The sequence below is a fragment of the Epinephelus moara genome, chromosome 7 (genome assembly GCF_006386435.1).
Source record: "Epinephelus moara isolate mb chromosome 7, YSFRI_EMoa_1.0, whole genome shotgun sequence".
In the NCBI taxonomy this organism is placed as follows: Eukaryota; Metazoa; Chordata; class Actinopteri; order Perciformes; family Serranidae; genus Epinephelus; species Epinephelus moara.
In genome coordinates, this window is record NC_065512.1 from 6290284 (window position 1) to 6309319 (window position 19036).

The 19036-nt window shown below is 42.2% G+C and overlaps 2 protein-coding genes across 2 annotated transcripts in view; one reads left to right on the forward strand and one right to left on the reverse strand.

Moving 5' to 3' along the window:
* Nucleotides 1-19036, forward strand: part of tgfbr2l (transforming growth factor beta receptor-like) — a 397772-nt gene that overhangs the window by 302418 nt on the left and 76318 nt on the right. The window lies entirely within an intron of this gene.
* The window catches only part of LOC126393462 (titin-like), a gene marked incomplete at its 3' end in the record, with an annotated part of 160915 nt that overhangs the window by 73926 nt on the left and 67953 nt on the right, over nt 1-19036 (reverse strand). Inside the window, exons 54-71 of the mRNA XM_050049647.1 lie at nt 18538-18816; nt 16705-16983; nt 15918-16196; nt 13540-13821; nt 11899-12177; nt 11527-11805; nt 11151-11429; nt 10778-11065; nt 10410-10688; nt 9798-10079; nt 8117-8395; nt 7725-8006; nt 7333-7611; nt 4209-4496; nt 2765-3043; nt 1884-2165; nt 732-1010; nt 24-311 (exon numbers count right to left, since the gene is read on the reverse strand). Of these exons, the coding sequence (XP_049905604.1) occupies nt 24-311; nt 732-1010; nt 1884-2165; nt 2765-3043; nt 4209-4496; nt 7333-7611; nt 7725-8006; nt 8117-8395; nt 9798-10079; nt 10410-10688; nt 10778-11065; nt 11151-11429; nt 11527-11805; nt 11899-12177; nt 13540-13821; nt 15918-16196; nt 16705-16983; nt 18538-18816 (5061 nt within the window). The remainder of the gene's footprint in view (nt 1-23; nt 312-731; nt 1011-1883; nt 2166-2764; nt 3044-4208; nt 4497-7332; nt 7612-7724; nt 8007-8116; nt 8396-9797; nt 10080-10409; nt 10689-10777; nt 11066-11150; nt 11430-11526; nt 11806-11898; nt 12178-13539; nt 13822-15917; nt 16197-16704; nt 16984-18537; nt 18817-19036) is intronic.

A 19036-nucleotide genomic window follows, 5' to 3' on the forward strand; every position in this document is an offset into this window, starting at 1 on the left:
CAGTACGTAGATGCAGCACAGACCTTGCAGCGTGAGCTTGGCTCTGCAGGAGGCGGTGCCCACGCTGTTGGTGGCCACACAGGTGTACTCTCCGGAGTGCCTCATCTCGCCGTGGCTGATCTCCAACACAGCCGTGTTGTCATCGTACAGCATGGAGAACTCGCCTCCGTGTCTCAGAGGCTCGCCGTCTTTCAGCCAAGACACCTCGATGGGTGACGAGCCAGCGACGCGGCACTCGAAGCGGACTGGCTGACCCTTTGTCTGCTGCAGGCTGGTGATCTTCTTCGGGAAGGATGGTGGCGTTTTTGCCTCTGGAGACGAAAAAGATGGAGGAAAGGTTATTTACAGGAAAGTACATTGACATAATTTAACCAAATTTTATTCAAACTTTTTGTGGCCCTTTTTTTTTTTTTGAATAATCAGATTTTGTACGGTCGGAGATCTTTAAAAAGAAGCTCCAGACTCACCTGGTGATACACCTGCTTTGTTTTAATTATTTTTTTACCTCCATTTTTACTAAATCATATCCGTTTTCGTCTTTTTATCACTTTGTGATTTTATATTATAAATTAATATATTCACGAAAGAATAAAAAAAACCTGCTTTAGAAACAGTTTGTGTTATTTCATGTTATTTTCAGAAATATGATTCTCACTTTAGTCGTGTTTATTTTTAAGTCAAACCTGTTAAATGACACAACTTTAGAGTGGACATTAGAATCAGGTGTTTACCGAGCACATTGAGTTTGCAGGTGGAGGAGGCGGAGCCTATCTTGCTCTCTGCCTTGCAGGTATACTCTCCGATGTCAGCCTTGGTGGCTTTGCTGAGCTTCAGACAGGCCACGCCCTTGGAGTACTCTAGCTTGCAGGTGGGGCTGGACCGCACCTTTCCATCGGCCTTGAACCATGACACCTTGATCTCAGGTGTGCCGGCCACTTGACACTTCAGACACACACTGTCACCTGAGGTCACCTCCATGGGCTCCAGGGACTCCACGAAGTACGGCGGCTCTGCGGGAACAAACGGCAGAGAACATGTGAGTGAAAGCTGACACCTGCTGGACTTTACAGGTATTGCAGAGACTAACTGAGGACAATCTGTGACCCCCAAATTCCACCAGATGCGTGCTGGTTGCGTCTGCGCTCCTGAACGGCAGCAGAGCCGATACGTTTCAATTCTAGTCAATGTGTGTTTCCACCGGCTGCGGCTGTGCTGCGTTCAGGCTCCGTCACAGCTGCGGCGCTCCGGAGCCCTCCGCAACAGATACACAGGACTTCTATGTTTGCTGGACGCCGAAGCACAACGCAGCAATTCAGCTAGGAGCAGATCATGCGGGGCAGGAAGTCGTGCACAGAAACAAAATAAAACATCCGGTTAATTTTCAAAATAAAATACAAAGTGTTCACGGCGGATCATATTTCCCTGCACTACACCTTGAAAACATCATAATGGGCGGAGGCAGGCCTGAAGTCAACAGTTCAGAGGTTTTCAGACGTCATTTCACCCCGTTATTAATCACTACTCCTCTGGTTTTGTGGTTCTGTTTATAGAAACTACATCTTGTTATATCGCGTGATTATGCGTGAATTCACGAGATCTCGTGGGTCCTCGTGACTTCCGATGTCCGGTGGAGCTGCACAGCAAATGCAGCCGGTGGGTGTTGACGAACGGCGAAGTACGCAGCGGATAACCAGCGCAGCCGTTCCGCAACGGACACGCACCCAGTGGAATTCTGGCGTGACCGTTCTGTCTTTAGTTTGTCAAAAGGACGTGTCTTGGTGGATCATCACAGAATCAGTGCTTAAAGTTTCCACAGAGACACACAGAAACAGTAAAATCTGTGAAACAACAACAGCAGACAGATTATTACAAGTTAAACTGACCGAGGATGGACACGGCTGCGTCACACATGTCCTTCCCGGCGTCATTGGACACTTCGCAGGAGTATCTTCCGGCGGCCTCCTTGTCGTCAGTGCACAGACACTCAAGGATGCAGGAGCTCTCAGTCGTGGTGATGTTGTATTTGTAGGAAGCGAAGATCTGCTGGCCATCTTTGTACCAGTTCACTGTGATTTTAGGAGTTCCGGTGTACTTACACTCCAACGTTAACGGTTTGCCTTTCTCCACTGACACGTCCTTCAGCTTCTTAGAGAAGGCTGCCGGCTCTGAGTGACACAACCAAACACAGAGTTTAACTCAGAAAGAGGATGTTATGAGACAACAAACAGAGAGAATTAGAGTGTTAGAAAAATACTGATTAACGTCAATGTTGAAAGGAACATTTTTTGACTGTAACTAAAGGTGGAACCAGCCGAGTCACTGGGCCTCGTGCAGGAAGCAATGTACCAACAAATTTTCATATCCATTTGTTCTTATCTTGTTAGTACCTAGTAGTAGTTGGGCCCAGTGTTACAGTTCAAACTACCCAGCAGTATATAAAGAGTTTTAAATGAGCTTCCCTGCATCACAAACTTTAATACAGTAATGTAATATGTAATAAAATAACAACACCAGAAAACATCCTGCCTCACACTAACTACTTTTTGCTACTTGCAGTTTATTCTGCTGTAGATACTGAACTTTTACACCTGTAGCAGGAATCAAGTGCTGTGTGAAGTGACTGGTATGTTGTTCAGTATCACTACATGCTCCCTTGACTGAGCTACCAAAAGTCTGGATCCACGTAATGGTGCAAAAACAGTCACACTTCACTTACAGATTTTGGGATTATAGAGGAGAAATATGACGTCAGTGTCAGACTGACCTTTGATGGTGAGATTAACTGGACAGCTCTCCTTTCCTGCATCATTAATGATCTGACAGGTGTACTCTCCAGCGTGAGATCTGTCCACTTTGAAGAGCTCCAGAATCACTTGGTTATCCTTCAGGGAGAAATCACAGCCCTGTCCAGGCATGATCTCCTTCGTTCCTCTGAACCACTTCAGTTTAAGCGGCACGCTGCCTTTCACCATGGCTGAGAATGTCACATTAGAGCCGGGCTTGGCTTCCACCGGCTGTGGCGGCACCACGAATGATGGAGGTTCTGGATAAAAGCGACAGTAACAGATCAAACATGGTGGAATCTGAGTGTTAAACGACAGAGTGGTGCAGGAATGAGTCCTAAAACCCCGAAATGAGTTAGCATGTTAGCACTTCCTGTTCCCTTGTCTTGAAGTCAGTGGGTTTTTTTAAATGTGTCTGTAGTTAACACAAGATGAAGAGACTTTTCACAATATTGTTCTACGACATAAAATTCATAAGTAAACACCCCACTGTATATTTTGAAGCTTTTATGTTCCAGTTTTTTTTTCCAAATATTGACAATGTAATTTTGACACTTTGGGAAAAAAAATTTGGGAAGGGAAACTGCTTCCCAAATTTCAGCAGTTTTCCAAATTTTAGCCATGTAATTTTGACATTCTAAAAAGAATATTTTGGCATTTTGCCTTCCAAATTTTAGCAATTTTCCACATTTGGGCATTTTTAAACAAAACAAGCCTTCAAAATTTTACAACTTCGCCTCGCACATTTGGGTATTTTCCTAATTTAGGTGATGTAATTTTTGATTTTTAAAGAAAACATGTCTTCCTAACTTTGCCTTTAACTTCCAAATTTGTGTATTTTCAAAATTCTACCAATTTCATTTCTGGCATTTTCTAAAGGGAAACATGCCTTCCAAATTTTGCCAATTTGCCTTCCAAATTTTGCCAATGTAATTTTGGCATTAAATTGTAAAAATTACACCATTTTTCGTAGCCTGACACTGCAAAGACAGAAATTATTGTTGGTTTTTCCCAAATTCCAACAAGCCTTAGACACATCATGTAGTACAAGTACTGTACTAACATTTGAGGTACTTGTATTTTACTAAAGTATTTTCATTTCATTCTACATCTAAGAGTTACATATTGGACTTTTTACTGCACTTCATTTGTCCAACAGCTTTAGTTCCCTCCTGTCCAGTAAAAAGCATGGATTTCTAGATGTCTTTATGCAGGACATTTGTGAATAACTGTCAGACCTGTTATCTGTTGATATATCAACTCTTTAAACCCTCTTGGATCAGCTGTAAAAGTCGTCGTCACAAAGCTGAAAACAGGCTGTTTTTCTGACTTTTTAGAGACACATGGTTCTCACAGGACAAACATATGATCTTATAGAATCTGATGTGTTGCTGTGGATTAAACTACTCAGCAGTAGTTTCTGACCTTTAACCACCAGCGAGGCCGTGGTCTCACTGGATCCGGCCTTGTTGACAGCTTTACATTTATAAACTCCAGAGTCGGACAGCTTCAGTGTGGCCACTCTGAGTGAGCAGCTGTTGCTGCTGAATGAAATCTCATAGTTTGGTCCGCTCTGAATCTCCTCCCCATCATGGTACCAGAAGATGGTAAAAGGTGGGGAGCCCGACACTTTGCATTCCAACTCTCCGGCTGTTCCTACCACTGTTTGACAATCCTTCAACTTCCTTGAGAAGCTTGGAGGGATGATCTTATCTGTTGGGAAGGAAACGAGGGGTTAATGCTGCATCACAACAAACAAACACAAGTGTAAATGTGCTGTTATTATGGGCTAGAGATAAAACCTCTGTGCTTTTTGGTACAAACTATTGAAAACTGTCAAGTGCTTAAAGCTGACCTGAATGTCTGGTGAGACTAAAGGAATACTTCACAACCAAAATGCCAATTTTTAGATCACTTACTCACCTCATGTTGCATTATATTCATAAAGAAAACTTTGTTTTTCTCTCAGTGAACAAAGAATCCAAAAGAGGTAAATACTCTTGATGGACTGAAGTAAACAGGGTCCACGTTTAACAACAGTACACTTCTTTTTAAACTTCATGCTGCTGAAACTCTTTTGATTTTATGATTTATAGTTTTATATCCATTATGTCTATTTCTATGTGAAGCACTCAGTGGCTATACTGCCCTTATTGTAAAGCACCCTGTGTTGCATTTCTCGTATGAAAAGTGCCATATAAATGGAGTTTATTACTATTATTATTACTATTATAACAGTAAAGCTATATCAAAACATCTGTTTACAAATTCACAAACAACTCGGACAGCATAATCCAAGTCTCATTTATCCAGTCGGAATTATCAGAAAAACGAGTTCCCATCTGGGAAAATTCACATGAACACTCAAGTCGGAACAACTATTTGAAAGTGGACTAAATTTTGGAACACAAGTTACTGAGTTGAGGTCATATATGAAGAAACATGGTGGACCAGAGAAAATGTTTGGTTGGCAATTGCCCTCCAAATTTTGGTGTTTTATCTTCTGAATTTTGGCAATTGCTTTCCAAATAATGGTGATGTCATTTTGCCATTTAAATTGCAAAATTATACCATGTTTTGTAGCCTGAAACTGTGAAAAAACAGAAATGATTGTAAAATATTAAACAAGCATGTGTTTGAACTCTGTTTTTTACGTACACATGTGCTCAGGCACGCTGAGGGTGTGCTACTCGTGGGCAGAAGTGTTTTACCCTGCATTCATGTAGTGTCAGAATAATCAGACAAATTAGTTCCTGACTGGTAAAATTCACGTGAATACTCCCTCAAGTCCGAACAACCATTTGAAAGTGGGCGAAAACTTTGGAGTTGCCGAGCTGAGGTCATATATGAACAAACATGGTGGACCATGGAAAATGTTTGGTTGATGGTAACAAACTTTTTATTGAGTAAAATATCGCATGTCAACTTTTTTCTCATGTGATTTGCTATTAGATTATAGCCATTAGTTGCTGTCTCTATAGAGTGACCCATATTAGTTGGAAAAGTTATTTAATAGCATTTGTCAGGTAAAGCAATATTTTAGTGGTTTTAGTGGATGAACTGGTGCAGCTACCAGTCTGGGACAAAAATCACTTTGTAATAAAATGCTTTAAACTGTTGACATGATGTTTAAATGCTCTAAGCAATAAAATACATCTTCTCTGTTGCACCCATGTCATCTCCACATCTATAGAAGTATTTCCCAACTCAGGAAATGGGACCATCCAAGGAGCACATGAATGCAGCATTATACTGCAGTGTTTAAGTGAAAATAAATGTGTTTATAAAGTATTAATTATATGACTGGATAAATGAGACTTGAATTATACTGCATGAGTTGTGTAAGTCTGTAACAGTGCCATAAATATAGACGGTGTAGGCAGTGCGGTTGCACTGGGCCAGTGAGGTGGTGGGGCCCATGGAGAGAGCAGCCCCTCATGAGTGACTGCTGACTTGAAAATGTGCCTGTGTTCAAAGATCTCTTATTAAATTAAAACAGTGCCATTTGCTATATATGCCCTTGAAAAAGGTAAACCCATCTGTGTCATGTTTTTTTTAAATTTTTTGTAAATAATCGGTAGCATCTATGACAAAATTATATGATTATTCCAAATAATTAACATTGTTAAATTGAATTAATAATTTCTTATTTTCTTTGGTATTTTTTGTCATGTAGAGATATGCAATGATTATTGCTGGGTATTACGTATGTTGATGTTATTCAATGTCAAGTCTCTGATCATGTGACGAGATGATAGTGCACAATAGCACCAGGGCCGGTCATAATAGCGTGTAGCCGAGCCCATCACGAGTACCTTACACCACTGCTCTGTAAACAGAGGTTATAGTTTCAGTAATATAGTAATATAGTTTTGCTGTTGTCAAACATGGTCTCTGTTTCATGATGAATGTTCATCTTTTTTGATTTCTCTGTTCACAATGGAGGCAAAAAAGAAGATTTAAGTAACACCCAGTGAGTAACGGATACAATACAAATGGTCATCTTGCAGGTGAAGAATTTTTTCATGAGTTTATTGACTTTTAGACTGGGTGGTGTTTACGCTTCTTGTATGGCTGTTTGTGTTTAAGGATGTTTTAACATTTGAGAGCTTTGCTTCTGTTAAACTTTAAAAAGGTTTGTAGACAATGGCAGATCTAAGGGAGGTTAAGGGAGGGGCAGTGTCCCTTTGCCCCCCAACTGTGGCAAATATTTCCATACATTTATCTCCAGAGGTAGGAGACTGTGATTATTTATAGCAAGTAATAAATAAAATCAGTTTATTGTTGTATCGTTGGTCTTTTGGAGAAACAGAACCAGTGGGGGTGGTGGTTGTATGTAACAGTTGTGCTTGATATATTTGGTATCCCTAAAACCACGTGGCCCCTGCCTACCCCACCATTTGAAATGCTCTAGATCTGCCACTGTTTGTAGAAATCTATGTTTCTTAAAGTGAGTTATAAAAACAACAATGAGAAAATATCTACAGTAATTTTGGTATTGTAACTAAATCCCTAGTAATCGAAGTCCAAGTATGAGGAGGACACTAACCTAAGACAGTGAGATTAATTTTACTCAGGTCCTTCCCGACCTGGTTCATAACCTCAAACGTATATTCTCCAGAGTCCATTTTCTCAGCAGAGAGAACATTTAGGCTGGAAATCATCTGAGAAAATGAGATTTTGTATTTCCTCCCAGAGGCCAGCTCGACACCATCCTTGAACCATTTTGGTGTGAGCTCTGGGGTTCCACGCACTTTGACCTCGAGGGCGGCAATATCGCCCGCCGTCACGCTCAGAGTGTCAGGCTTGTCCACGATCATAGCGGGTTCTGGAAATCAACAGAGAGGAAGCAGAACATGTTCTTAATCAAACCTGTAGGAGAGAAGGTTGAAAAAAAAACTGACAGGGAACAGAGAAAGAGAGAATTATATGATTACGAACCTAGAACAGTCAAGTTAGCGAAACACTCCACATTCCCAGCATCGTTTCTGAGTTGGCAGGTGTATTTGCCTGCCGTGGTTGCATCAGCCTTAAACACTTTAAGAGCGACCTGGTTGTTCTCAAAGGTGATTTTCCTGTTGTCACCGTCCCTGAGAATGTGATCCTTGTCCTGAACCCAGGACACAGTAATGGGTTCAGAGCCTTTAACAGTGGCCACAAGGGTCACCTCCTCTCCCATATTCACTGTCATGTTTGACAGTTTCTTCACAAACGACGGTGGCTCTGAGAAGAGGAGAAAAACAGCGCAGAAGGCAAAGTCAGCAAGGTGACAAAATAACCTGAAAATGGAATGCTTATGATTTCCATTTGAGACCATCGCAGTTTCTACTGACCTCTGAGTTTAACTGACGTCTGGCAGGTGTCACTTCCTACACTGTTTGACACTTTGCACTCGTATTCGCCGGCATCCGTGGGCTCTATCCCAATGACATGCAGCGTAGCCGAGCTGCCCTCACTCACCATCTTATACTTCCTGCTTTCCATCAGAGGTTTCCTGTCTTTGAACCAGGTGATCTGGAACGGAGCTGTACCACTCATCTCACAGTACAGACTCACGTCCTTACCCTTAAGCCCTTCAATGGGCTGAGGTACTTTGACAAAAGATGGTGGGTCTACAAAAAGATCAGGAAACTGTTAAAGAGGCATACACTGGAAAAGAATCCATGGCGAAATCTTAAAGCTGAAATCCGTAACATGTCATGTCCTGTCACACTTGGAAGTGGCAAAAGGCCCAAGGCTAAGATGGTGGCGTTGTTAAGGAAGTTTGCTGGAACTACAGCTAAGATGGCGTGTTGCTGAGGGGAGGTGGTTGGAACTACAGTCAAGGCTGCTGAGTTGTAAATATTTGTGTAAAGTACAACTCCGATAGCAGTGAATTCATCCATCTATAGTCCAGATGGCGGACTTGGGAATGTTTGATGGAACTACAGCTAACCTAGCGACGTTGTTTTGGGAAGTTGTTGGAGGTCCAGTTAGGCTGAGATGGTGGAGTTGTTGTAGAAGGATCATGTAACAACTAAAACAACTAAGGAGTCGTACACATGTCGCGTTATTTGCGCCCTCAAATTCATCGTTTTCAATGTAGACGTTTTTAGGGTGTGACGGCTGCACTCTGAGATAAACGGAGTTCAACCTTTGGAATGCAGCAGCATGCACCGCATGTCATGTGACGAGGAATAACCAGTCACAGATATTTTTCCCTTCTTCCATAAATATCAGTCTGTGACAAATACGGAAAGGTTGATCATTTCGGTGCAGGACTGCCACAGCTTTTCATCTCTCCCACAGACAATAGCCCTACACACTTAATAAACAGTGCCTGGAAGAAGATCAGCTCTGCACTCAGGATTTCAGGTAAACAGACTATCTTACGGTGCTTGTTGAGGTTGCTTAGCAACCTCAGATGCAAGCTGCCGCCACGCTCTTGAAAGGTACAGTCAAGGCTGCCGAGTTGTAAAAATTTCTTGAAACTACAGCTAAGATAGCAGAATTGATGTGGAATTGGTTAGAACTACCTTCCTGTTAGCAGACTTGTGATTGTTTGGTGGCACTACAGCTAACATGGTGGATTTTTTGGGTAAAGATGGATGTTAAAGCTACAGTCCAGATGGAGTTGTGGAAGTGAACCGAACATAAAGCTGTTGTGGAAAGATGATGAAACTTTAGCTAAGATAGCCGATATGTGGAAATTTGCTGGGACTACAACAAAGACTGTGGATTAAATGTGAAATGTTGTTGGGACTACAGCTAAAGTATTTTGGAGGATTTTATATTGAGCTGTTTATTTGACTGAAAATGTTCACGCATGGGCAATCCAACAAGCTGATGGACCCGATTGCCGGCCAGTGCACCATATCATACCATCCCGATTTAAAGGACTTCTAAAGATGTTACGCATTTCAGCTTTAAGCAATACAACAAAACTTTGACTACGACTCCAACACACTGAACAGCCAGTGCATAAGTCAGACCATGAATAATGAATGATGAAGAGGAAGTCAGTGAGAGGCTGACCTTTCACGGTAAGTGTGGTGCTGCAGCTGACACTGCCAGCATCATTCTGAGCTTCGCAGGTGTAAACTCCATCATCATCAAAGCTGGTGGAGAGCAGTTCCAGGACTGCCACTGAGTCAACAAATGATGTCCTGTAGTTGCCCCCATCCGTGACCTTGGTGTCATGTTTGTACCAGGTCACTTTCAGAGGGGCTGTGCCACTGACTTTGCACTCCAGGCGGAGTGACTCACCCTGCTTCACAAACTTAGTGGCAGGGAGTTTCAGCACAAACTCAGGTGGTTCTGCAAAGCCGAAATGAGACATATTAGCTACTGAGGTATGTTGGGAAACTTACGGTTGTTGTTAGAGCAGGCAGGTGGTGAGGAGATGAGATGAGCTGACAATGATGGGTTAGCAACAGAGATGCGATGATTGTGGAAAATGCAGGTGTATCAGAAAGGCAACAAACAGTTCTTGATGAGAAGTTGCAACAGTGAAAAAGCTTCAAATGGTAACAATGAAAGGCTTCAAAAGCTGGGAAAATGTGACAGAGAATCACGAGTTTCAGCCAGCAATGCAGATGTAGATGAACACAGCCACACAAGAGTTGATTGAAAAGATGCAAGTCAAACCTTTGACTTTCAAGTCTGCACTACAGCGTACAGAGCCAGCATCGTTACTGACTTGGCAAGAGTAAACTCCACTCTGGGTGACACCCACTGAATAGAGCTCTAAAAAGCAAGACAGCCCCTCCAGCCCTGTGAAACAAGTGGGCCCGGTCATGAGCTCTGTGTCCTCCTTGAACCATTTGACCGTGAAGGGAGGGGTTCCCTTAAATGTGCCTTTGAAGCGTACAGTGCTGTTGGGTAGAGCCGCCTGGGACTCAGGCAATGTCACAAAGCTGGGAGGTTCTGAAGAGAACAAGACGGACCATGTTAAAGAGGTACTCACCTTTGATTAAGGATTGCATGACCAATCACAATGGAATGCATAGTCTAACCTTTAACCATGAGGGATCCGCTGCACTGACAACTTCCTGCTGCATTGGTCAGTTTGCAAGAGTAGGATCCTGCGTCAGATCTCTCTAGCTGTTCGATTTCAACTGACACAGAATTGTCCTGCTGAATGAGTTTGTGTTTTATACCACTAGAGATTTTGGCCCCCTCCTTCTGCCATTCCACAGTGATGGGGTGGGAACCAGATATTTTGCAACATATATGAACAAAGGAGCCCAAAATCTCCTGCATGTCTACGAGGGGTTTGATGAAGCTTGGTGCAATTACTTGTTCTGTTACCAAAAGAATAAGAAAGCAGTTAGACTTTATTCAACATGTCACTATGTACCACAGCAGTTTTATGTTTTTCAAACCAACCTAGTACGATCACTTTGACTTTGCAGGTGCAGCTACTGATGTGGTTTGCCACCTCGAAGAGATACTCTCCTTCATCCTCTTTCTGAGCGGACTGAATCTTTAGGCTGCTGATGTTGTTCTCAAAGGTCAGCTTGTACTGCCTGATGGACTGAAGCTCCCTGCCACCTTTCATCCATTTCACTTTAAGCTCAGGGGAACCTGTTACCTTACAGTCCAGATTGACTGGATCTCCGACTGTAACCTTTATCACTTCAGGTTTCTCTGTGATCTGAGGAGGTTCTACAATGCAAAGCAAAGTCAAACATTCATAACGTTTCTAACAAAGTTAGGACCATAGAAAGATATGAAAACCATGATTGGTTAAGCACGGGTATACCTTGCACCGTTAGGGTGGCAAAGCACTTATCCTGCCCTGCCTCGTTTACCACCTGGCAGGTGTATTTCCCGCTGTGCGTTGCCTCACAGGCAGGAATCCTGAGAGTTGCCACATTGCTCTCAAATGTTCTCTCAATCTTTGGATCCTCCAAAATCCAGTTCTCATCTTTTTGCCATTGTACAGAGAGAGTAGGAGAACCCTTCACAACACACTGAAACTCTGCCTTTTTACCCAGAACAGTGGCAGTGTTCTCAATCCTCTTGGTAAATGTTGGTGGTTCTATCAGACAAAACCAATGACATGTTAAAATAAACAGTCAGTTATCACCTCTTACAATCAAAATGTGGATTTGTAATTTATGATGAGACAAACCTTTGAGCTTTAGCGTAGTCTTACAAGTACAGCTTCCCACCTCGTTAGCAACAGTACACTGGTATTCACCGACATCTACAGCATCACATTTGTGCACCTCTAGACCCACAATTTCATTCATCTGGGAGAAGCCATGTTTAGCACTGGGTTTGATCTCCTTTGCATCTTTGTGCCACGTAATCTCAAAAGGACCAGTCCCAGCGACCTGACACTCAAAACAGGCGCTGGAGCCCTTCACAACATCAGCTGGAGCCAGCTCTCTAATAAATGACGGCGGTTCTGAGGTGAGAGGAAACAAAATGTCACCTACCTTTTGTCAAAAAATTTTACGCCACAGATAGACTCCATCAGTAGTTTATGTACCGTAAAACTTCAATTATTTGCTTAAATCACTGAACCCAGCAGGCTTATATTTGGGACAGGCCTTTAAAATCTTTCACACAAAAGTGTGAAGATGTGTGAAGATCAGGAAAACAATCAAATTGTTTATTTAAACCACTTTGAATATTAAGTATGAATACTTGTATAAAATGAGGCCTCAGATAATATAACAATTATGAATCATTAATTTGACGTAGCTCCAGCAGACAGCACATCAGAGAGAGCGTTACAAAACTTGAGGATTACAACACCCGGTATATTGACACAAATCCTGTTAAAACAATACTCACAACTTGGATACATTTTTATGAAAAACCCTTTTGATTTTTTCGATCAGAGGACCCTTGCAGACTAAAGGAGAATGAATAACTTACAGCGTAAATGAGGAATGGACACATAATTTAAGGTAGCCAACAACCCGGTTTTATACATCCAAAGAACTTCTATAAAAATGAACTGCTTGGCACCCAGACCAGGCCTCTAATTGAGACAGGCCTTTACTTGTCAAAATGTGTAGCCTTGCAAGGCAGGTAAATGGGACTAGGCTTTTAATTGAAGTTTTACGGTACTTTTGGAAGCAAAGTTTCCCATAGAAATGTTTCTAGCCGGTTTGGCACAGAATTGGAACTTTTTAAAGGTCCAGTGTGTAGGATTTAGGGGGATGTATTGTCAGACATGAAATATAATATAATCAGTCTGTTTTCTTTAGTATATAATCAGCTGAAAATAAGAATCATTGTGTTTTTGTTAGAATGAGACATTTAAATCTACATCGGGAGCAGGTCCTTGTCTACGGAAATCACCATGTTGCACTGCCATGTTTCTACAGTAGCCCAGAACAGACAAACCATATCTATCTATCCATCCATCCATCCATCCATCCATCCTTTTCATCCTTTTCGTGTTACCTGCAGGCCAACGTAGGTTCTACTACACACGTGGTGAGGGATGGGATATTCAGCTGGTTGCAGTCTGCAAGCTCACGGCTAGATGCCACTACATCCTGCACACTGGTCCTTTAAGGTCCATTAAGCAATCTGCTGGGCCAGTTAGTCCTTATAAAGGATGCCCCCGTTTTTTTAAATAGTGATTTTCAATTTTAAAAAAATCTTTTTAAACTTGGAACTGAAATCAGTGAGATACAGTTCTGTTCTGCAGATAATCTGAGAAGGCCTCCATGATGTTTGGGAAACTTGCATCCGATTCCTATATCCTTAAAACACTTGCACAGCGCACACCATGTCTTTCGACACAACTAACCTTTGACCTTGAGCTCCATGCTGCAGCTCTCACTGCCGGCCTCATTGCGAGCCTCGCAGTAGTAAACCCCACTGTCTTTGGTATCAGGCCCACAGATTTCCAGAGTGGCCACAGAGTTAACAAAGACCATCTTGTATCGGTCACTGGGGCTGATCTCAGAACCTTCCCTGAACCAGTAGATGTCTATCTCAGGTGTGCCAGTCACCTGGCACTCAAACACTTTACTCTGACCAGGACGGACCACAGACATACGAGCTGGTGTTCGTGTGAACTTAGGGGGTTCTAAGAAACAAAATAAAAAGTTAGATGTCATGATGAGCCAGACAACCAGGGGAATACTCTGATCTCTGTAAAGCTGACAATGTATATGTTTCCATCCAAATGTTGACATTTTAAGCAAAGTGTTTCTATCAGTTGTTTTTGTGTGAATACCCTGAAGAGGATAACAGGAGTTTCTCTTTGACTGACTTTTACAGTTCAGCAAAGCATTTTGGAACCTTTGTGGAATTCCTTGCTGTCATGTTGGAGCTGTTGTAAGTATGGAGAGATTCTCCAAAAACAGAGCTACAAAGGGTCATATATACAGTGCAGTATGGATGACCTCTTTTTCTTCTTGTTTCATTAAAGGGCAGATCCCAATCAATACTCTGTCACAGTGGCTCTAAACCAGAGGTTTGGGCACTCTCAGGGGACCTTGAGGGAGTTCCAGGACAACCTTGTCTTATTCTGAAGTCAAAATCTGGTGCTTGGTCAATGACTTCCAGTGTCTGATACGACAAAAAAAGCTGTCCTTTCACGTCAGCATGATACATGGCTGGTGGCGTCAGGGGGAAATATGGCGGGACAACAACGAAAATTAAGGTGGTGCAAGTCCGAGTAGAGTGGGAGGGGTGGTGGATGGGTCCAATAACCACCAACTGTCACCAGGGAGGCCACTGTTTCCCGTAAGATTGAAGCCAAACCCTGTTGTTTATTCTTAAACCCAACAATGTTTTTGTGTTGGCTAAACCTAACCACGTACATTTGTTGTTGAAGGAAAAAATCACAGTTTTCTACCAACGTAGTGCGTTTATTTTGAAAGAAACTGTAAAATTCCTGTGAAAACAGAAGTGAACTTTAAAAACAGACAATTGCATGTAACAGGCTGACATGGCATCCCAGAACCTCAACAACCAGGGCATCCAGGGTACTTGCACATCATAACTCAACGTGGAAGTCCATAACCAAACATCGATACGTGACAAGGTCAAAGTGAGAATGTGTTGTCCAGGGGTCCCCAGAAAAATAGGAAATAGTTTATTTTCACTATTTAATTCACTATAGAATAAAGTCCAAGGTGGGTAAGAGTCATAACAGTCAGTACGTTTACATGGACAGTTTAATTCCACTTTCATTCGAAATGAAAGGCCATTCCGATTAAAAGTGGTCATATAAACGGTCATTCCGATTGAAAAATGGTCATTCCGATTGCAAATTAAATCCCATTAAAGGGGGTGGTTTATTCCGTTTGTCATTCCGAATGAAAGAATTTTGTGTGCATGTAAATGCTCATTCCTCTTTAAGTTCATTCCGGTCTTTCTGCGCATGCTCGTTTCCTTGCCCTTTTGGCATGATGGCATATTTAGCGCGCATATCAACGGGCTGAGATAGAGCAGTCGGACTCGTTGCACTCACCGGTTTCCATATGCCAAAGCACGGTCTTCTATCTTCCTTCTTCGACCTTCTACCTCTCTTCTCCTCCTCAACAGACGAAGCATTAGCAGAGCAAGGTTGTTGTCATACTGCTGCTTCAAGAATATAAGCAAAACAAGCCCGAAAAAGGCACTAAGAACGGCGTCGTCAAGCATCTTGTTATCCGGAGCGAGGACTACAGTGTTTTCTTCCGGTAAACGTAAACACATAACATCCGCCCCGCCCCCTATCCAATCAGAAACCTTCCCTGCCCCAAACCTTGCGCAGACCTGAATAAAGGCGATTTAACTGATCTCCCATGTAAACCCTCATTCGGAATGAATATTTCTCATGTAAACTACCTGGGAAAACTTTAATTCCGAATGATTTCATTCAGATTTATTCCATTCTGAATGAGAAGCCATCATGTTACCGTAGCCACTGACTGTCCTGATCACAGGTTTCACTTCTTCAACGGTTATCTCCTCAACTGTGGTTGATAACAATAGAATTATGGTCTGAAACATATTTAACAACCAAAATCTTGTCAGACAGAGGTCTCTAAAGTGAAATTTTATCAAAAGAGGGTCCATGACCTAAAGTGTATCAATTTAGGGTTTTGCTGACATGACAAAGGTTTAAATGTCCAAAAGAACAGATGGATGGAGACATATTTACTGGCTCAGTTTCAAATAAAGAATGATAACCTTTGACAAAGAGTGTCGCCTGGCATGATGTGGAGCCAACATCATTCTGTATTTCACAGACATATTCTCCAGAATCTGAAGTTTTGGCAAAGAAGAGTTCCAGTGAGCTTGAGGTGTTGTCTTTGATCACATTACAGTCGGCACTGGATAAAATCTCTTTCTTGTTTTTAAACCATTTGGTGGTCAGTGGCGGCGTGCCAGAGAACAGTACGTTAAACTGGACCTTTGAGCCAGGCAAAACATTCATGGATTCAGGCTTTTCGAGAATGCACGGTGGTTCTGGAAGAGAAAAACGAATCAATGCTTGTTAAAGCTGCACAAAGATCCTTTTAGCTGTGTAGCTATACTTTAATTAGATACATCAATCGACTGTTAAATACCACAAAACTCAAATTTTGCTCAAACCTTTGACAAATAAGATCGCAGAGCATTGGACGGTTCCTGCCTTGTTTTTAGCAATGCAGGTATAGCTGCCACTGTCTTTACTGTCAAGATTAGAGATTTCCAGGAAAGCAACATTCTCAAAGAATGTGCATTTGTGTTTTTCGTCAGTCTGGATCTCTTTCTCATCTTTGTACCATTGTATGGTTATCGGCAGGGAGCCGGAAACAAGACACTCCAGATGAGCGAATGATCCTTTGATACCTTCTGTCTGCTTCAGTTTTCTTGTAAAAGATGGTGGAATAATTTGATCTGACATAGATGGAAAAAAAGAGGTGAGCAGCAAAGTTCAAAGTAAGTTGTTATTAAACACAACTCATGTTAAGTTCTAGCGTTAGGCACTGACCAAGAATGGTGAGCGTGGCATCGCAAGAACTCTGTCCGACATCATTTGAAACCTCAAAGGTGTAGTCACCACTGTCACTTTTCTCAGTTTTATTAATCTTCAGCACAGAGCTGGTGTCTGTGCTCTGTATTTTGTGCCTCAGGCCTGAGGTCAGCTCCTTGCCAGCCTTCAGCCATCTGGCCTTCAGTGGTTTTGTGCCTGAGAACCTGGCCTCTAGTGTAGCCGGATCGCCCTGAGTCACACTGATAGACTTTGCCTCCTCCGTGACCTTCGCTGGTTCTGAGACGTCAAACAAAAAAGTCAGCAAACAATCTCAAATCTGATTTACCACAACAAAGTGACAGACCAAGAACTGAAGCCAATAACAGACTTAAGATACTAGAGATGCATTTAGTCCTTATCAACTCCTAAGGTTTCGGGTCGATGGTGAATCCATCACCAATGGAAAATTTGGTTAAGTAAACAATGAAGGCTGAACATAAAGTCCATCATTTGCTCTCGTTAGCAGTCTGGACAAATCTATACATGTAGCCTTTATTGAATTAAGTCAGATGGAGAGTTTTTTTCAGTTCAATGGCGCAATTGGCCGATTCAAAAGTCACGTCCCCTTCATTACTGTTTCTAAGTTGGACAAGCTTGACACAACAAAACATGGCGATGCCGATTTTGCTCAGTAGGTGTTAGACTTGAGACATACTTGTAATTTGTAAAACAATGACTTTGTCCCACCTCTGCCTAACAGAGAAAATCTAAACAAAGGGACGCTGGTCTTGATCTTCTCTGGCTGTCAATAATAAAAAAAAAAATTAAAAAAACACATTAGCAACCAAACTATCTGTCCTTTTCCAAGTCTCTCTAACGTTATCACAGAAATAAGGAGAAAGCAAACCTGGCTGATGTTGATCTGACATTAGGCTAACTCCTCTTAGTGTAGCTATACATTAGCTAGCTAGTTAGCTGGCGTTTGCTAACATCAGCTACGTGAAGATGAGACTTTATACAATGCAAGTGTCCATGAAGACTGACAGTCCCTCAGCCACATCTTTTAACCATCTTAAAAATTTGGTTTTCTTTTCAACATAGATGAGTTGCGCACATAGTGTATCAAAGTATAACCATGGATGTATAGAGAGACCTGGATACAGCATTGGAAGCAGGGCCCAATTCATTCCTATAAAAGCTGATCAATGGTGCATGAAGTCAAAACAGTTCAACTGCAATGTATAAAATTACCCTGATGATCAGCACTGCTTCCATGTGGTGCGGGCAATAAAGCAGGCACACAACAGACTTGGACCTGCTGAGCAAGCTACCTCTGGTTTAGTGCTCTGTCAGCTTGAATGGGGAGAAAATCATTCAGTCGGACTTTCTAAATGTTGTAAAATGTTACCGGATCAAATTCTGATGGTGAAACGAGTCATTTTGAGGGGGTTGTGACGCTAAAAAAAACATGTCCTCTGCTTTACAGATGTCTCTTTTGCTATGTAAATATGTGGGAGAAGTGTTTTTGGGCCACATGGCATCACCTGACCAATGTAATTCCACGGTTTGGCCACTACAAAAATTGCACCTCCTGGGGGCCCGAATAGAACAAGAAAGTGTAAGCCATGATTCTGCCAAGTCCAAGCTTGTTCAACTGTTATTGGAGCAATGAGTGAAAAGGGGCAGGACTTGGAAAGTCTTGCCATTGGTTTGGTAATTTGCCACTGGATGGTAACTTCCTGCGAGTAAACTTAGATAATTGTCCGACCTTCCAAGTTGATAAGGATTGCCTAAACGCACCATCGGAAAGAATTCTGTTTCAAATTAGAATTCTCAGGAATCTTAACCAACCTTTGACTGTCAACACAGCAGAGCACGTCTGGCTCCCGGCCTGATTGTGCACCTGGCAAGAGTATTTGCCGCCATGTTTGCTATGTAAGTTGGTAAAGTGCACCACAGCCTTGTTGTTCTCATATGTAATCTGAATGTTTTCAGCCTCTTTAAGCTCATGGTTGTCTTTCATCCAGGACACAGTCATGGGCTCTGAGCCCTTCACAACGCACTGCAGAGTAACTTCGCTGCCAACCAAGGAACTGAGGTTCTCCAACTTTCTCACAAATGATGGTGGTTCTACAAGGGAAAAATTTATATGAATATTATTGGCTTCTCTACTGTATATTAGCCTCGCAAAGTCAGACGTCAACCCGCAAGCTCAGGCTTAAAAAAAAAAAAAAAAACACCTGAGGATCAGCTGAGCCCGACACATTTTGAGCTTTTGTGAGTGGTCGACGGCCGCGTCTCCGAACTCCTGACCCAAGGGATCATTTTAAATAATGCACAGTATACTGTT